The sequence below is a fragment of the Heterodontus francisci genome, chromosome 4 (assembly GCF_036365525.1).
Source record: "Heterodontus francisci isolate sHetFra1 chromosome 4, sHetFra1.hap1, whole genome shotgun sequence".
Classification (NCBI taxonomy): Eukaryota; Metazoa; Chordata; class Chondrichthyes; order Heterodontiformes; family Heterodontidae; genus Heterodontus; species Heterodontus francisci.
The window spans coordinates 58,170,723-58,188,382 of record NC_090374.1 but is presented as its reverse complement, the minus strand read 5'-3'; the positions used below and the strand labels follow the sequence as shown (position 1 = coordinate 58,188,382).

General features: G+C 44.2%; 1 protein-coding gene across 2 annotated transcripts in view; it reads right to left on the bottom strand.

The window, feature by feature from the left end:
- Positions 1-925: 925 nt before the first annotated feature.
- Positions 926-17,660, bottom strand: part of rasgrf2b (Ras protein-specific guanine nucleotide-releasing factor 2b) — a 323,823-nt gene continuing 307,088 nt past the window's right edge. For both annotated transcript variants that reach the window (XM_068028824.1, XM_068028826.1), the window contains 5 exons: positions 16,794-16,991; positions 10,984-11,063; positions 6,856-6,973; positions 3,740-3,808; positions 926-2,056 (listed from right to left, as the gene is read on the bottom strand). In XM_068028824.1, coding sequence (XP_067884925.1) covers positions 1,964-2,056; positions 3,740-3,808; positions 6,856-6,973; positions 10,984-11,063; positions 16,794-16,991 — 558 coding nt within the window. In that variant the 3' untranslated portion in view covers positions 926-1,963. The remainder of the gene's footprint in view (positions 2,057-3,739; positions 3,809-6,855; positions 6,974-10,983; positions 11,064-16,793; positions 16,992-17,660) is intronic.

Genomic DNA, 17,660 nt, shown 5'->3' with positions numbered 1-17,660 from the left:
TTCTGGCTGAAGCAAATGCTTCAGCCCTGTCTTCCATTACACAAACACAGAACTGAAGCTTTCAGATCAAATGACCATTGTTATTTAACTTAACATAAAATATGTGTGTAGGGAATTAAATAAAAAGGAATGTAAAATTGACATTACCTTAAAATTAGCATTGACTTTAACACATTAAAGAGTTACCTCCCTGAGTGTTTCTTTATTAAAGGTGGTAAGTAAATAGCCCTAATATTGTATTGTATTTTCCCTCCTTATAAATTATATTTTTTATAAAGCATAAAGGACACTTTTCCATAACATGTTATCTTAAAACACATCACTGTGATTTAAACCTCCATGTTAGTATGATGCATGTTATCATAGGTATGCTATTGTAATCACATAATCATACTGATATCTTAACCTACTTACTTGGCAGTTACAGCGATCTTCGGTTAGAGAACTGGATATATAAGTTCCAGTGTTAGAGTGAAAGGGAATTATGCTTCATCATAATGAGCCTTTCCCATGTCTCTGAAACTGCTGGTCTAGATTTGACAATCATTCACATTGATTCATATTAGTACAGCTAGATACAGTGCAATATTTTCTACAGAAACCATTTGTGAGACCATAGCCAGCTTTAGTTGCAGAAACCATTTTAAAACGCTATAATAATAGGCCTCAATATAACATGGATTGCTAATGTGTGAAGATTGTAGAGAGAACCACTGTCACCCATTGTTCATCGAATCAATTCATTTAAAAAAAATCTTGCCTTTTGAAATTTGATTTGTAGGAGTTGGTCTTGAGCAAAATCTTTCACATGGGTTTTCAAATTCTTGTAAAAATTATTTCATAAATACCAAATAATAATAGAATCAGGAACATATATTGAAATATTATTAAAATCATCAGTAGTTTATTATTCACATAGACCTGTCTGTGGCAGCTTTAGTTCTAGATTTTTGGAGAGTTTGTAAGACTTTTGACATAGGAAAGCACAAACAAGCAGTACAACAACAATACTTTGTGCAACTCAAACATGATGTGATTAAATATTAGCATATATTAAAAACATTCAACATTCCACTTACAAAGTTACTACTGAACATTCCAGAATACGTTACAATATACAAAGTCGAGGCCTGTTAAAGTATAGACAAGTGGTGATACCCTTAAATCACTATTTTAGTTTTACCTATAACTTCAAGAATGGTTCCATGTGTGCAACAAAGCAATGTTACAGTAAGCACATGTTTTTAAAGCCTATGCCATTAAAATTGTGTACACCTTCCTCACTGATATCTGAACCTTTTCAACTCACATTTGAAGAGCTCATTTCTTAAGCCTCCAAGAACTGCAATGGCATTTCACCATCACTCACTGTGATACCCAACACTGCGTTTTTCTCGGATGATATGTAGGAATAAATTCCTTTCAGAAGCTTTGAAAGTCCTTCAGTTTTCATAGATTGACAGGTAACACAGCACTCCTGTACCACACAAGTGTGATAAGCAAAAGCCTATCGAACAACCAATCAGGCTGCTTGGTACTAAAAAAGCTCCTCGGAAGAAAATAATTTGCTTCACATTTGAATGTCCAGGCTTCCAGATGAACGTAGTTATCTCAATGCTTGCCACTTGCTGTGCACACTATAATGTTTTTAAAAAATTTATAAATAATGACTTTCATTTTGACTTCTTTTCATATTTTTCCATTTTGCATAAATATTTCTTCTCTTAATGCCAAGTTTTCTGGATATGAATAACCTTAATCTTTCACCCCAAGCAGAAGTACACCATCGCCCAATGTGTGATGAGCAGACAATCTTCCGGTAAGGTTCCATCTTTCTTTTAGGAAAACTCAGGCTCACATTTTCCCTGGGTAGATAAGTCACACTCCATGGGGCATGCCATGTATACTCTGGGTTGTTGTACTAAGCTGCTACACCTCTTTGCAGCCACAAAAATCCTGGCTCTCATGCAGGGAGCCTGGGTTCAATTTTTAAGGACAGCTCATACAGTGTATCTTCATCCATAATAATTGATTTGTCAAGTAAGTATTGAATGACCTGCAAAGGCAAGGAAGTAAAGGTCAAAAAAGAGTCATTCAATGTAGTGTGGCTGCATTATGTTTCACTGAACAACCAATTTAAAAGTAATTAGTGCTTGAGGAAATTGAATGGGCTATTGATGGCACTGGGCCATAAATAACCAGAGTATTTGACTTAAGAGCTAGCCAGGTGTGGGAAACTGTTGCTTTTAAGTGGATTTGGTCCATGTGAAGACTTCATTCATTTTATCGTATTTCTAAGTTTACGCACAAATTTGTTCAGCACTTTTTCATCCAAGAGCCTGCTTTATTAGTCTTGGCTATTATTAATACTACCGCCAGATAACAAAACCCTCAGCATGTAGCTTGATGCAGGTCTTTAAAAGAGTAGTTAAATCCAGTACGCCAGTGCTCTTAATGTCATTTTAGTGGACACTTGTAAGGTTTTTCTGTCAAATTCACATCTACAAAAGTGGAAATCTGAGATTACAGCAACTAAATCACATTCTGGGCTGGATTTTTTTGGGGGAACTGGGGTCCCAACGCCAGGGCAGAAAGTCGGGGGGCAACCTCGCCTTGGCCGTTTGGGAAACCCCTGGCAGCATTTCTCGGTGTCAGGCAATTATCTGCCTGGCGCTGGGGCTTCTGTCCCTTTAAAAGAAGGTAGTCCACCTCCAAGAGCTGCCAGCCAATCGGAGGGCCGACAGCTCTTCAATCTCAGCAATAACATGGGGTGCGGTGGCCACAGCTGGACTGCAGCTGTTAACATGGATGCTGGCTTGCTAAGCAGGTAAGTTGGGTCGGGGGTCATCAGGGGCAATCAAGCAGGCCCAGACAAGGGGTGGTGTTCGGTGTGGGCAGGGGGTATGTTTCTGTGGGGGCAGTCCTTGCTGCTGGGGTGGCGCCTCTGTGGGCCACAGAGTGCCCGATAGGGAGGGTCCCACTCCCCCAAGTCCACAGGGAGGTTGACAGCTTTTACTGGGCAGTCTCCCCATGTGATGGGATGGCCCACCAGCTGCTAGTAAAATGCCCTTAAATGGCCCTTAATTGGCTAGTAAAGGGCCTCGAGTGGCCTCTGGGCAGGAAGGCCGTCCTCGACCTTCCCCGCCCCTGGCAAAATTCCATGGCATCGGGAATGCCACAGGCACTCCAACCCCCACCTTCCCGACGCCATTTTACACACCCCTCGCCTCCCAGCCCTCTAAATCAGCTGTAACCTTCATCAAGTCTTATTCATGTAGGTGACTTGATGCTGTGGGAGGGCTATCAGCTGCAGTCCAATGGTTACAATGCACTAAATCATAAAACTGACTTGAATATGTTCCTGTCTACCATGTAAATTAACACTGCTGTATAATCAAAGATGAAATGGAGCTATCATGGGATGATTCACCCTCTGAATTGCCTGCCCTTTTTTGTGAAGACGTTACTATCTTTTTTCAGCATCCTTGTCTAAAACTGGCAACTTGAGCCATGTCCTGTGACTGTGCACCACACACAAGGTTATTTAAAATATTGTTAACACAGTAGTATGCAAGCTAGGGATCAGCCTCTGAAGTTTGTTTTCAGATGCAATACAAACTGAATTCTAATCTAAATTTGACTCTTTGAACTAGCAGTTGAATCATCCGAATCCAAATTAATTGAATTGGCCAGAAAATTTTAAATGTAATGGAAAATGTAAGAGTACACATAAGGTTACCTTTGGTTGATGATCTATTCTATATGGGGTTTGTTGGAACTGTCGTATCTCCCTGATAATATGTGATATCTAGGGAAAAGAATTCAGTTCTCAGTTGCATTATCTTAAATCAAGAAGAGCAAAAATAGAACAAACATTTTGTATCACAAAGTCCACAAATCAATATTTGCAAATAAGGTTGCAATATACAGCAGCAAAATCTTTCTCTGTTTACACAAAGTAAACTTTCAAAAGTGGTAAAACACGTAGGTGACACAGTAAAGGTCCAAGTTTTCTTTACAGCACTTTTCCTGAAGATGTATGGCAGTGAAGAACACATCAGTAGTCCCACTGCCTTTTCTGAATCCACCCTATCGGGCAAAGACTTCTCAGATATATGCTTGATGCGATAATTGAAGATAATCATAGCAAGGATTTTCCCTGTGATGACAAGCAGAGAAATTCCTGAATGATTACCATACACATATCCATGACCCTCGTATTTGAATAGATGGATATTCGATGCATCAAACTTTAACAAGCTAAAGTGGCTCCATTGGGAGCCGAAGAGTATCAGAAAATTCTTCTGCCAATTTGAGCCTCGGGAGGTCTCCCCTCTGCCTTAAAACAGCAAATTTTTTTAAGGACAGGACAGCTGATGCACCCTTGCAAGCCTTGGTTGCCTACCCTGGCTATGTGAATGACTCTGTCCCCAGGCAGCCCACCCTGGCTATGTGAATGACTCTGTCCCCAGGCAGCCCACCCGGGCTATGTGAATGACTCTGTCCTCAGGCAGCCCACCCTGGCTATGTGAATGACTCTGTCCCCAGGCAGTCCACCCTGGCTTTTTAAAAATTTCATTCATGGGATGTGGGCGTCGCTGGCTAGGCCAGCATTTATTGCCCATCCCTAATTGCCCTTGAGAAGGTGGTGGTGAGCTGCCTTCTTGAACCACTGCAGTCCATGTGGGGTAGGTACACCCACAGTGCTGTTAGGAAGGGAGTTCCAGGATTTTGACCCAGCAACAGTGAAGGAATGGTGATATAGTTCCAAGTCAGGATGGTGTGTGACTTGGAGGGGAACTTGCAGGTTCCCATACATTTGCTGCCCTTGTCCTTCTAGTTGGTAGAGGTCGCAGGTTTGGAAGGTGCTGTCTAAGGAGCTTTGGTGCGTTGGTGCAGTGCATCTTGTAGATGGTACACAGTGCTGCCACTGTGCGTCGGTGGTGGAGGAAGTGAATGCTTGTGGATGAGGTGCCAATCAAGCGGGCTGCTTTGTCCTGGATGGTGTCGGGCTTCTTGAGTGTTGTTGGAGCTGCACCCATCCAGGCAAGTGGAGAGTATTCCATCACACTCCTGACCTGTGCCTTGTAGATGGTGGACAGGCTTTGGGGAGTCAGGAGGTGAGTTACTCGCCGCAGGATTCCTAGCCTCTGACCTGCCCTTGTAGCCACGGTATTTATATGGCTACTCCAGTTCAGTTTCTGGTCAATGGTTGCCCTTAGAATGTTGATAGTGGTGGATTCAGCGATGGTAATGTCATTGAATGTCAAGGGGAGATGGTTAGATTCTCTCTTGTTGGAGATGGTCATTGCCTGGCACTTGTGTGGCACGAATGTTACTTGCCACTTATCATCCCAAGCTTGGATATTATCCAGGTCTTGCTGCATTTCTACACGGACTGCTTCAGTATCTGAGGAGTCACGAATGGTGCTGAACATTGTGCAATCATCAGCGAACATCCCCACTTCTGACCTTATGATTGAAGGAAGGTCATTGATGAAGCAGCTGAAGATGGTTGGGCCTAGGACACTACCCTGAGGAACTCCTGCAGTGATGTCCTGGAGCTCAGATGATTGACCTCCAACAACCACAACCATCTTTCTTTGCGCTAGGTATGACTCCAGCCAGTGGAGGGTGTTCCCCGATTCCCATTGACCTTAGTTTTGCTAGGGCTCCTTGATGCCATACTCGGTCAAACGCTGTCTTGATGTCACCTCACCTCTTGAGTTCAGCTCTTTTGTCCATGTTTGAACCAAGGCTGTAATGAGATCAGGAGCTGAGTGGCTCTGGTGGACCCCAAACTGAGCGTCACTGAGCAGGTTATTGCTAAGCAAGTACCACTTGACAGCACTGTCGATGACACCTTCCATCACTTTACTGATGATTGAGAGTAGGCTGATGGGGCAGTAATTGCCGGGTTGGGCTTGTCCTGCTTTTTGTGTACAGGACATACCTGGGCAATTTTCCACATTGCAGGATAGATGCCAGCGTTGTAGCTGTACTGGAACAGCTTGGCTAGTAGTGTGGCAAGTTCTGGAGCACAGGTCTCAGTACTATTGCTGGAATATTGTCAGGGCCCATAGCCTTTGCAGTACCCAGTGCCTTTAGTCGTTTCTTGATATCACACGGAGTGAATCGAATTGGCTGAAGTCTGGCATCTGTGATGCTGGGGACTTCAGGAGGAGGCTGAGATGGATCATCAACTCAGCACTTCTGGCTGAAGATTGTTGCAAATGCTTCAGCCTTATCTTTCGCACTGATGTGCTGGGCTCCCCCATCATTGAGGATGGGGATATTTGTGGAGCCACCTCCTCCAGTTAGTTGTTTAATTGTCCACCACCATTCATGGCTGGATGTGGCAGGACTGCAGAGCTTAGATCTGATCCGTTGGTTATGGGATCGCTTAGCTCTGTCTATCGCATGCTGCTTACGCAGTTTGGCAAGCAGATAGTTTGGGTTGTAGCTTCACCAGGTTGACACCTCATTTTGAGGTGAATGACTATGGGGCTATGGGCTATGTGAATGACTCTGTCCCCAGACAACCCACCCTGGCTATGTGACTGACTCTGTCCGCAAAGTTTGTGGTGGATCTCTGGGCTGAGGGAAGGCAGGTCAGGCTCCACTTTGCCTCACTTAGGCTGGCAGTACCGGGGTCCAGAAATTCCCAGGTCATTTTCTGAAGCTAATGAACAAACGGATTAATGTGCCATTACTAATGTTATGATCAGCAGTTGTCAGCAAATTGTTATGTTGCCCATTTATGCTCTGCTATGCATCTCCAAACACCATCTAGACACAGGGTTACTTTATATGAAAACAAAATGGCCAGGGTCTCACATCATAGACTCTACTCACCATTCTCATTTTGGAAAAGTTTACAAGACCTTCTTCAGTAAAATTCGGTGTACCCTCTTCTATAAATGCTAGATCAGTCAAATACATCCCAAGATATGGAACACAGGGTGGATTACAACTGTGAAGGAAGAAAAAGGGTTACAATTTAATGGCTATCATTAATTTATACATATATCAATGATATGTAATCTAATTAAACAGAGAAGTTCAGCTTTATAAGATGGATGCACAAGAAGATTGCTATCAAGCTAGGATGCTTCACATATTTAAATTATATTTTCAGTATCTGTACGAGTGCACATGCCTAATTAATATTCAGGTTGTAGTATAATAATTCAAATGGTGTCTGAGCAAGCAAGCTTTTTGCAACATTCCCAGCTTCAACATAGCCTTTGAAAATAAATGTCATTAGCAGCTCACCAACAGAGAAAATAAAATATAAACTTCAAGAACACTAAACCAATGAATATTTTTTGCATCCACAACGATGTTAGAATGGGCTACATTTTTGATCAATGCTGTCTCCTTTTTAATTTTTCTCCCATTTCTCCTAAAGGCATTAACTTGTGCTTTCCATACAGCCAGAAGTTTTCAATTGCTTAAGCCAAGTGGTTAGATTTGCATGTGTGAACCCAGTCATAAGTTTTGCCTGGCTATTTGGCCACAGCCGGCATCACAGCTGAGTCCAAACCTATCCTCAAATGACCTTCACATGTGAGCACTTTCCAACAAGGTGCACTGCTCAGGGATCTAGTGAGGGATCCCTGGCTGATCTCTTTCCTAACAAAGGGTGTTGAAGCTAACAGTAGTGGCCAATGCCATCACTGACCTGAGGCAGTAGAGACCAGTGATTATTCCAAGTTAGCTTAATTCAGTGCCACACTAGCAGTTTATTGATGCATTGAGCAATCTTCAGAGTTTCCTGCCCCAACCTGAAATTTTTTAATTCAACACAAGACCTTGAAACCTTTTGGACAACACTAAACAGAAAGAAAACATCCTTTGTAGTGAATAAACTTGAACTATAAACATGAGCTCATCCAAAACTCTGCTGCTTGGATCCTCACTCACACAAAGTTCCATTCACCATCACTCCTGTTCTCACTGACCGACAGACCTCTCAGTCCAGCAAGGCCTCAAATTTAAAATTCTCATCCTTGTGTTCAAATCCCTCCATTGACTCACGTCTCCCTATCTGCATAACCTCCTCCATTCCCGCAATCCTCTGCGAAAACTGATTTCGTCCAATTCTGGCCTCTTATGCATCCCTGATTTCTTTCGCTTCACCATTGCCTTTAGCTATCAAGGCCCTTAGCTCTGAAATTTCCTCCCTAAACCTCTCTGCCCTTCTCCCCTCCTTTAAAACACTTTAAAACCTACCCTGTCATCTGTCTGCAAGCCTCCTTTTTTGGCTCAGTGTCAACTGTTTGATTATGCTTCTGGCAGTGCCTTGGGATGTTTTGCTTTGTCAAAGGTGCTTTATAAAAGCAAGTTGCTATTGTATATGATTCACTATTAAAAGTCATGGCCAAAATAGTGCACTTCAGGATTTGGCACAGTTCGCAACATGTGCATTTTTATTCATTTTAACAGATGGAAAATAATCAGCTGGGCACATAATTTCCTGAGGTATGTTCCCCATAAGCACTAGTCGCTCCTTAGCAGTGCGGGATCACAGAATCATCTCTTTCATTTTATAATTAATATGATGTCACCAAGCACTTCAAATCACATTTTGAAAGGTACTGAAAATAAGCACATATAGTCATAACACACAAAGGGTGGAGCACTTTCAGATGTTCCAACAACATAATAAGCCTATCTGGATGCAGGGGTAGAAATTGGTTCACGCTAGCATGAGCCAGATCAGGTAGGCCCAAGGCTCAATTGAAATTGGGCCTTGGACCTCATCTAAATTAGACCAGCAAGGCACAGAGGTCCTAGGCAGCTCACCAGTGAATCAGGCACCAATGTCGGATCGCTGCAATGCCAGTAGTGGTCATTAGAGACCGCGTTCTCAACCTGTCTGCCACCTTCAATGAGTTATGCACATATACACCCTCTCCTGCACCCACTTTGGAATTGTTCCCTGTATTTTGTATTGGCTCTCCATGCTCATCCTGCCAAAATGAATCACCATACTTCTCTGCATTAAATTTCATCTGCCACTTGTCCACCCATTCTACCAACTTGTCGATGTCCTTTTGAAGCTTTACACTATCTTCCTCACAGTTCACAATTGTTTGAATTTTCATATCATCCACAAATTTTGAAATTTGTGCCCTGTGCACCAAGGTCTAGGTCATTAATATATATCAGGAAGAGCAAGGGTCCTAACACTGACCCTTGGGGAGCTCCACTACAAACTTTCCTCCCGTCTGAAAAACATCTATTAACCACTAATCTGTTTCTTGTCACTCAGCCAATTTCATATACATTTTGCTATTGTCCCTTTTATTCCATGAGCTATACTTTTGCTCACAAGTCTGTTGTGTGACACTGTATCAAATGCCTTTTAGAAGTCCATGTACTCCACATCAACAGCATTACCCTCATCAAACCTCTCTGTTACCTCATCAAAAACCTCCAGCAAGTTAGTCAAACATGATTTTCCTTTAACAAATCTGTGCTGGCTTTTCTTAATTAACCTGTATTTGTTCTTGTGATGATTAATTTGGTCCTGAATTATTGTTGATTGAAGCTTCCCCACTACCAAGGTTAAACTGACTGCCTGTAGTTGCTGGGCTTATCTTTACACCCTTTTTTTGAACAAGGGTGTAACATTTACAATTCTCCAGTCCTCTGGCACCACCCCTGAGTCTAAGGAAGACTGGAAAATTATGGCCAGTTTCTCTGCAATTTCCACTCTTGCTTCCTTCAGTATCCTTGGATGCATGCCATCCAGTCCTGGTGCCTTAACTTTAACTACAGACAGTCTATCCGATACCTCCTCCTTATCAATTTTAAACCTTTCAAGTGTCCGAATTACTTCCTCTTCCACCACGACCTGCACAGTATCTTCTTCCTTAGGAAAGACAGATGCAAGGTATTCATTTAATACCTCAGCCATGCCCTCTGCTTCCATGCTAAAAGCCCCTTTTGGTCCCTAATTGTCCCCACTCCTTCTTTTACCACCCTTTTATTATTTATATGCCGATAGAAGACTTTTGGATTCCCTTTTATGTTAGCTTCCAGTCTCTTTTCATACTCTCTCTTTGCTTCTCTTATTTGCTTTTTCACTTCCCCTTTGAACATTCTATATTCAGCCTGGTTCTCAGTTGTATTATCCACCTGATATCTGCCACAAGCACACTTTTTCTTCTTCATCTTAATCTCTTTCATCATCCAGGGAGCTCTGGATTTGTTTGCCCTACCTTCCCCCTTCGTGGGAATATACATTGGCTGTGCCCAAACTATCTCTTCTTTAAACACAGTGGCGCAGTGGTTAGCACCGCAGCCTCACAGCTCCAGGGACCCGGGTTCGATTCCGGGTACTGCCTGTGTGGAGTTTGCAAGTTCTCCCTGTGTCTGCGTGGGTTTTCTCCGGGTGCTCCGGTTTCCTCCCACAAGCCAAAAGACTTGCAGGTTGATAGGTAAATTGGCCATTATAAATTGTCACTAGTATAGGTAGGTGGTAGGGAAATATAAGGACAGGTGGGGATGTTTGGTAGGAATATGGGATTAGTGCAGGATTAGTATAAATGGGTGGTTGATGTTCGGCACAGACTCGGTGGGCCGAAGGGCCTGTTTCAGTGCTGTATCTCTAATCTAAAATCTAAAGGCAGCCCATTGATCAGTTATCATTTTGCCTGCCAACCATTGATTCTAAAAAGGTTTTTGTGTTCATATAATCCTTTATTACCTTGTCGGAACATTTCAAAGTTGTTCACACAATCAATTAGCTTTGGAGTAGGCAAGTATAATGCTTCCTATGCACTTATTGTTGGGAATGGTGCCAGCTAATTACTGGGTTTCAGTATGTGAGGAAAGCTTAATAGACTGTAAGCGTTTAGTTGTTATGAACTGAGACATAACAAGTACATCAAAGATCGATTAATATTGAAAAATAAGTACAGGAATTTGCTAACATTTATTATACAGACACAGGCACCTTAAAACAAAACTAACTTTTTCAGTGTTTCTCTTAAATTTTTAAATCTTCCTTCTGATGAGACGGTTTTCTGGAGTTTGTCCATTTGTGCTTTGGTCTAAAACAAATTACATCACAATCATTAAAACAAATCACAATTTAAAATGTTACCAATTTATAAAACAAGATAACATATTTGATGTAAATACTTGAACAATATGAAAATATAGCACAAAGTATATAATAACCAGTCTTCAAATCTGATTCCTGTCTACAGCAGATTGAAAAATAGAGTTAAGACCTATAATAGGGAATTTCCAGAACAGATCAATGGTAAATCATGTGACAATTTTTCATCTCCTTTAGCCCGAGGACTCTGAGGGGATTTTGCCATCTGTAGCCAATGAGCGGCCGGTAGGCACGGAAGCTCGCCAATAACGGGTAGCAGGTGGGAGGAAGTTCTGGCAGATCAAAGGCAGGTGCCATCTTTAAAGGGAACTCAGCAACCTTCCTACAGGCTGCACACAAAGAAGGCAGTGGAAGGGGTGCTGAACAAGGAAGGCTGAGCAGGAATGGCTGGAGTAATATGAAGGTCAGCACCAAGGTTCAGTGATGCCTCACTGGAGGTGCTCCTGCAGGCTGTGGGGGAACGGAGAGAGGTGTGCTTCAAAGTTGATGGGAGGTTAAGGCCAGCTAGCCCCACGAAGAAGGCATGGCTGGAGGTGGCCGAGAAAATCAGCAGCCGCAGGGTAGTAGCACGAACGTGGGTGCAGTGCCGTAAGCATTTCAATGGCCTGGTACGTCTGGCAAGGAAAGTGACATGATTGATGAGGGAAGGGCTGTAGATGTCATATACATGGACTTCAGTAAGGCGTTTGATAAGGTTCCCCATGGTAGGCTGATGGAGAAAGTGAAGGCGCATGGGGTCCAAGGTGTACTAGCTAGATGGATAAAGAACTGGCTGGGCAACAGGAGACAGAGAGTAGCAGTGGAAGGGAGTTTCTCAAAATGGAGACGTGTGACCAGTGGTGTTCCACAGGGATCCGTGCTGGGACCACTGTTGTTTGTGATATACATAAATGATTTGGAGGAAAGTATAGGTGGTCTGATTAGCAAATTTGCAGACGACACTATGATTGGTGGAGTAGCAGATAGTGAAGGGGACTGTCAGAGAATACAGCAGAATATAGATAGATTGGAGAGTTGGGCAGAGAAATGGCAGTTGAAGTTCAATCCAGGCAAATGCGAGGTGATGCATTTTGGAAGATCCAATTCAAGAGTGAACTATATAATAAATGGAAAAGTCCTGGGGAACATTAATGTACAGAGAGATTTGGGTGTTCAGGTCCATTGTTCCCTGAAGGTGGCAACGCAGGTCAATAGAGTGGTCAAGAAGGCATATGGCATGCTTTCCTTCATCGGACGGGGTATTGAGTACAAGAGTTGGCAGGTCATGTTACAGTTGTATAGGACTTTGGTTCGGCCACATTTGGAATACTGCGTGCAGTTCTGGTCGCCACATTACCAAAAGGATGTGGATGCTTTGGAGAGGGTGCAGAGGAGGTTCACCAGGATGTTTCCTGGTATGGAGGGTGCTAACTATGAAGAGAGGTTGAGTAGATTAGGATTATTTTCATTAGAAAGACGGAGGTTGAGGGGGGACCTGATTGAGGTGTACAAAATCATGAGAGGTATAGACAGGGTGGATAGCAAGAAGCTTTTTCCCAGAGTGGGGGATTCAATTACAAGGGGACACGAGTTCAAAGTGAAAGGGGAAAAGTTTAGGGGGGATATGCGTGGAAAGTTCTTTACGCAGAGGGTGGTGGGTGCATGGGACGCATTCCCAGCGGAGGTGGTAGACGCGGGCACGATAGCGTCTTTTAAGATGTATCTAGACAGATACATGAATGGGCAGGAGGTAAAGAGATACAGACCCTTAGAAAATAGGCGACAGGTTTAGATAGAGGATTTGGATCGGCGTAGGCTTGGAGGGCCGATGGGCCTGTTCCTGTGCTGTAATTTTCTTTGTTCTTTGTTTTTTGACATTCATAATAGTAAGCTTGCATCTCTGCAGGTCATAAATGGCACCCATCAGATGGAAGCCCATGTCGCCAACCCATGAATCAGGCACGACCAGGGACCAGCGTCCATAGTGAGATGCAGAAACGCCTCACACAGGAAGCCCATGCTCAGTCAGTATTGATCACTGCTTTGCCAAGACTGAATGACCGCTTGTAGCAGGCCTCCGAGTGGCGTGATTCTCGACATGGAAATTAGTAATAGGCTGACAAGTGCAATGGGCCTATGAGAGACGAGTAACACTATGTATTTGATTGCAGGAGAAGCGCACTCACACAATGCCAAGGAGTGGAGAAGAACTGGAGGTGGTGTGCCATTCATAGCTGTAGTGATACCAAAGGAAACAGTGGAAACAGGAAGGGTTGCAACAGGGCAGCCTGTTGCTGAGGGTGAGGTGGGTATGGAGTCCATGGAGAGTGAGTAATGCGATGGATGCGGGCTTCAAATCTTCTGACAAGTGCTAACTATGGCACCCATATGGGCCCTAATGAACACAGGAAACTCCAGATTAAGGACAGGCAGCAGGAGTTGATGAAACGCACTAACATCACTCGTCTCTCTGCTGCAGGTCCAACAGTGGATAAGGGACCGAGGATTGCTCTGGGACCAAATGAGACCTCAGAGAAGAATCCGTCATCCGAGGAAACAACGTCACAGTAGTCCGGTGCACTCTCCACAAGCGCAGGTACTCTCACATCAGCGGGAATTGATGCGTAGTTAGAAAGGGTGGCACCAGCTGGTAAGCATGGCACTGAGGCAGTGACAGCTGTAGCCACTCTCCATTGTAGGACTGAGGAAGGGCCCAGCGAAGCTCAGCTTCATGCAGATGGTGAACCTCACGAGTCATCAGCAAAGCGGCAGTTGCTGGAGCAGAAGCGTGAAATGTGTGGACATCTGTCAGAGTTTCCAGAGGCTGTTCTCTCCCATGCGCAGATGATGGAGGAGTCCGTTCATGCTATGAGTGTGCCATGTCCTGCATGGAGAGAGTGGCAACTCTCATGGGAAGCCACAAGCAGCATACCACCCGGTGGATGCAGGAAGTGCACACTGGCCTGCACAGTATGGCCTCATCCATGAGCTCTGTTGGCAAGATGGCCCCAAACTGCCTGGACCCTGTGTTAGGTGTTCCACTCTAAGTAAGCTGGGAAGGACAGGCTGACCTTGAAAGGGTCAAGGAGCGGCTGCTTGAACATATAGGGGCTCTTCCCAAGGCTTTCCTTGTGTTGATGGCGGATCCTTGGCCACCGACTGTGACACGAGCACTTCATGAAGCCCCGTTGACAGAGGTGGCCGCTGCACAGATGCAGGCGGCCAGATGTGTACTCAAGCATCCAGAGGACATACGCTGCTCCCATCTCATGCACTGGAGCAGGAAAGGCATCAGCCTACCTCCATATCAACTCCAGGTGCTGGGAGAGCACAGCATAGGAGTACCTGGAAGCGTTGACATAAATCTACCTAGATTGTATTCGGGGTCTCACTGGGTTGATACTTTCCTGCTGAATCCCAAAGCTTTAGATGTATGTGCCACTTTAAAGGTCTTGCAATGCATTATGTAACGGTTCATCTGTTCCTTTCTGCACCAGATGGTGAGGACGTGAGATGAAAAGGTATGCACAGAATGAGGGCAATGGTGAATGTAGCCCTTGGAATGATGGGACCAGTGAGATGGTAAGGGTGTTTAATGGAAGGCCACCAAGGCTGCATCAGGGAGAAGAGTGAATCGATTCCAGGGCCATTTAATGGAATCTCAAGAGAAATGTGTGCTTATGTGTGAGCCACGTGTCTACCCATTGACATCTGTCTCGCGGGTGCATTTCCATCTGCCTGGTCTCAAAGCTCCTCCAACTCTTCCTTGGAGGAGGAGAGGGCGCGCTCAATGTAGTTGTCATTCTCCAATGCTGCACCCCTCTGCAGCACCAGGTTGTGCAGAGAACAGCATACCAGCACGATATGTGAGACCCTTAGTGGGGCATACTGCAGGGCTTCCCCAGATGTATCCAGGCATCTGAACCTCATTTGCATAAGGCCTATGGCCTGTTCAACAGTTACCCTTGTAGTCACATGGCAGTAGTTGTATGTGCCTCTGCCTCTGTGTTGGGGTTCCACTTAGATGTAAGCAGCCATGTTTTCAGTGCATATCCCTAGCTACCCAGTATCCATCCATTCCTGAAAAGCTGAGGCACCAGGGACTGTCTCAGGATGTATGAGTCATGTCAGCTTCCCGGGACTGTTGCACACACCTGCAGGATCATTTTGCTGAGCTTGCAGACCAAATGAACATCCAGCGTGGAACCCCTTGGATGCTCCGGCCATATGCATGCAGTTGGTTACTGCCTGCACCTGAGGGAATCCAGTGATTGCCCCAAATCCTATTGCCATCTTGGCCTGACTGGTGCGATACCTTATATATTTCCCAGCCCTCTGGTACATGGCATCCGTCACCTGCTTGATGCAGTGATGGGCCACTGGTAGGGATAGCCCACAGATACGTCCAAATGATCCCTGGAATGATCCTGAGGTGTAGAAGTTGAACACCACGGTCACCTTCATCGCCACAGGCAATGGGTGGCCACCATATCACATTGGTCCCAACTCTTCCTCCAGCATTTCACACAGCTCCTGCCTGGAGAGATGCAGTCTTCAGAGATACTGGGCTCCGACATCTCCATGAAGCAGAGCCTCTGTCTGTAAACACTTTCAGCTGGGTAGTGCCTACTGTGAACATTAATATGCATTATTACCCCTATTTGCCCTCCTTCTTCGCATCCCCTCGCAATCTGCTGAAGGTGCTGCTCCTCTGGCTGCTGCAGCCCCACTCCATGTGGCTGAACTTGTTTCTCACTCCCACTCTCCTCCTCACTGGAGGAGTCAAACTTAGAGTGGTGCCACCCATGGAGAGTTGGAGCCCTCAAAGCTCAAAGCCTCTCAATCCCTAGTGCTGCCTACACTAGATGAAGTAGGCCTGGTAGAGAGCCTTCCGATAAGTGGCCTCTGATATAGGCTCGCACTGTGCAATCGCTCCAACTTTTCACTCACTGCCTGTTTGAAAACCCAGCTGTATTCAACAGCTTCCACCTCCAGCCACCACTCACCTGCCATTGAACTCTCACCTTTTAGCTGGCATGCCGCTGCGCTCCATTAAAATTTGAAATGCACCTCAAAATTGCAGACTGCTTCACAGTCCCAACTGCATGCCAACCACCACTCTGCACGATTGTGATCCCGCTGCCTGACCGCCTCTGGAAAATTTACCCGGTGGCGGGAAGGCATCGGGGTTCCACGCCAATGCAATCTCCCACCATTTTATCGGCCCCCGCCTCCAGGCCCGTCGTCACAGGGCCAGTAAAATTCCTCCCTTTGGGTCCGGATTCCTGAAAGGGACTCCTAATGCACGCCAGGAATGTAATGATAAAATCTACCCTATACCTTGAGCTTTGTTACTTGTACAAATTCAGTTGGGTCCAGTCAGGCGAAAACTGTCACAATCTAGCAGGCCCTAGATGTGTATGCTTTATTGTCTAACTTCTCCAAACATAGACATTTTTCTACCGTTTAGCAATGAGTTTTCTGTCATTGCTAAGACAAATTTGAGGGAAAGGAACAGAATGGAATTAGAATGGCAATGATTTCATCTGCAATATAATTTTTAGAAGGGTTATTTCCCTTCATTTGTTTTGAACAGAAGGGGAAGCATTTTGACAATAAAATCATCTGATCATGAGTATTAGGGTCTTGTAGAGAACCCCACATGTTTGATGCTCGTTACCTGTTTGGAAACCTTTGCCCAGGTTTTCTTCAGTCTGTAGATTGCACTCCTATTCAGGGCTGATGTGATCTCAAGGACACCATTGTAGTTATGCATGCATCGGCAAACATCTCCCACTGCTATCCATTTCTCAATGGAAATTGTGCGTGAACTGACATCAGCGTGCATCATGATTTGAGAAGCAACAAGATTACTCATCTGAAAAAGAAATGATAGTGAAAGGGAAATGGGTAGTGTTGATGATCACTGAGATAAAGAATAGCAGATCGCAGGAAATAATTACAATGGCTGTAATTTAATGAAGGGTATAGATCTCTCTAAGAGAAAGCCTGACATTAGATTACAGTTTCTAAATAATTTCCTTGTATTGGTCATTATTTAACATTTATACCAGATACTAGTGTTGTTAGTTTCTCCATTTTATTTGCCATGCTGTGCCTGGATACTGTATGAGATAAGAAAGTAAGGCTGATAAAATAATTGCAGGTTATTTTTAGTGCATTGCTTGTATCCTGCTGGTTGATAGTTTTTATTATTGAGTAATCTAGATGAAAAGCCAAGATCAATAGTGCAGAATATCGTCAAGGGTGAAAACAGTAGCTGGAAAGTCAAGAAATCAGTCTTGGATGAAACTAAGCTCTGGGTTTTAAAAGCTTATAGAAGGTAAGAGGGGAGGTTGGGGAAAGAAAGAGTTTGAAAAAGAGATGGTGTCATGATCTCCGATTCTCACACAGTGTTAATGTAAGGAGTGGAAGAGTATGTAGAACAACTGATTTGGAGCTTAGAAAAAATAAGAAAGGAAAATAGATTTCCATCAGTTAATCAGTAACAGCAATAAAATAAAAGTCAGTGAAAGCAACGGTTGCT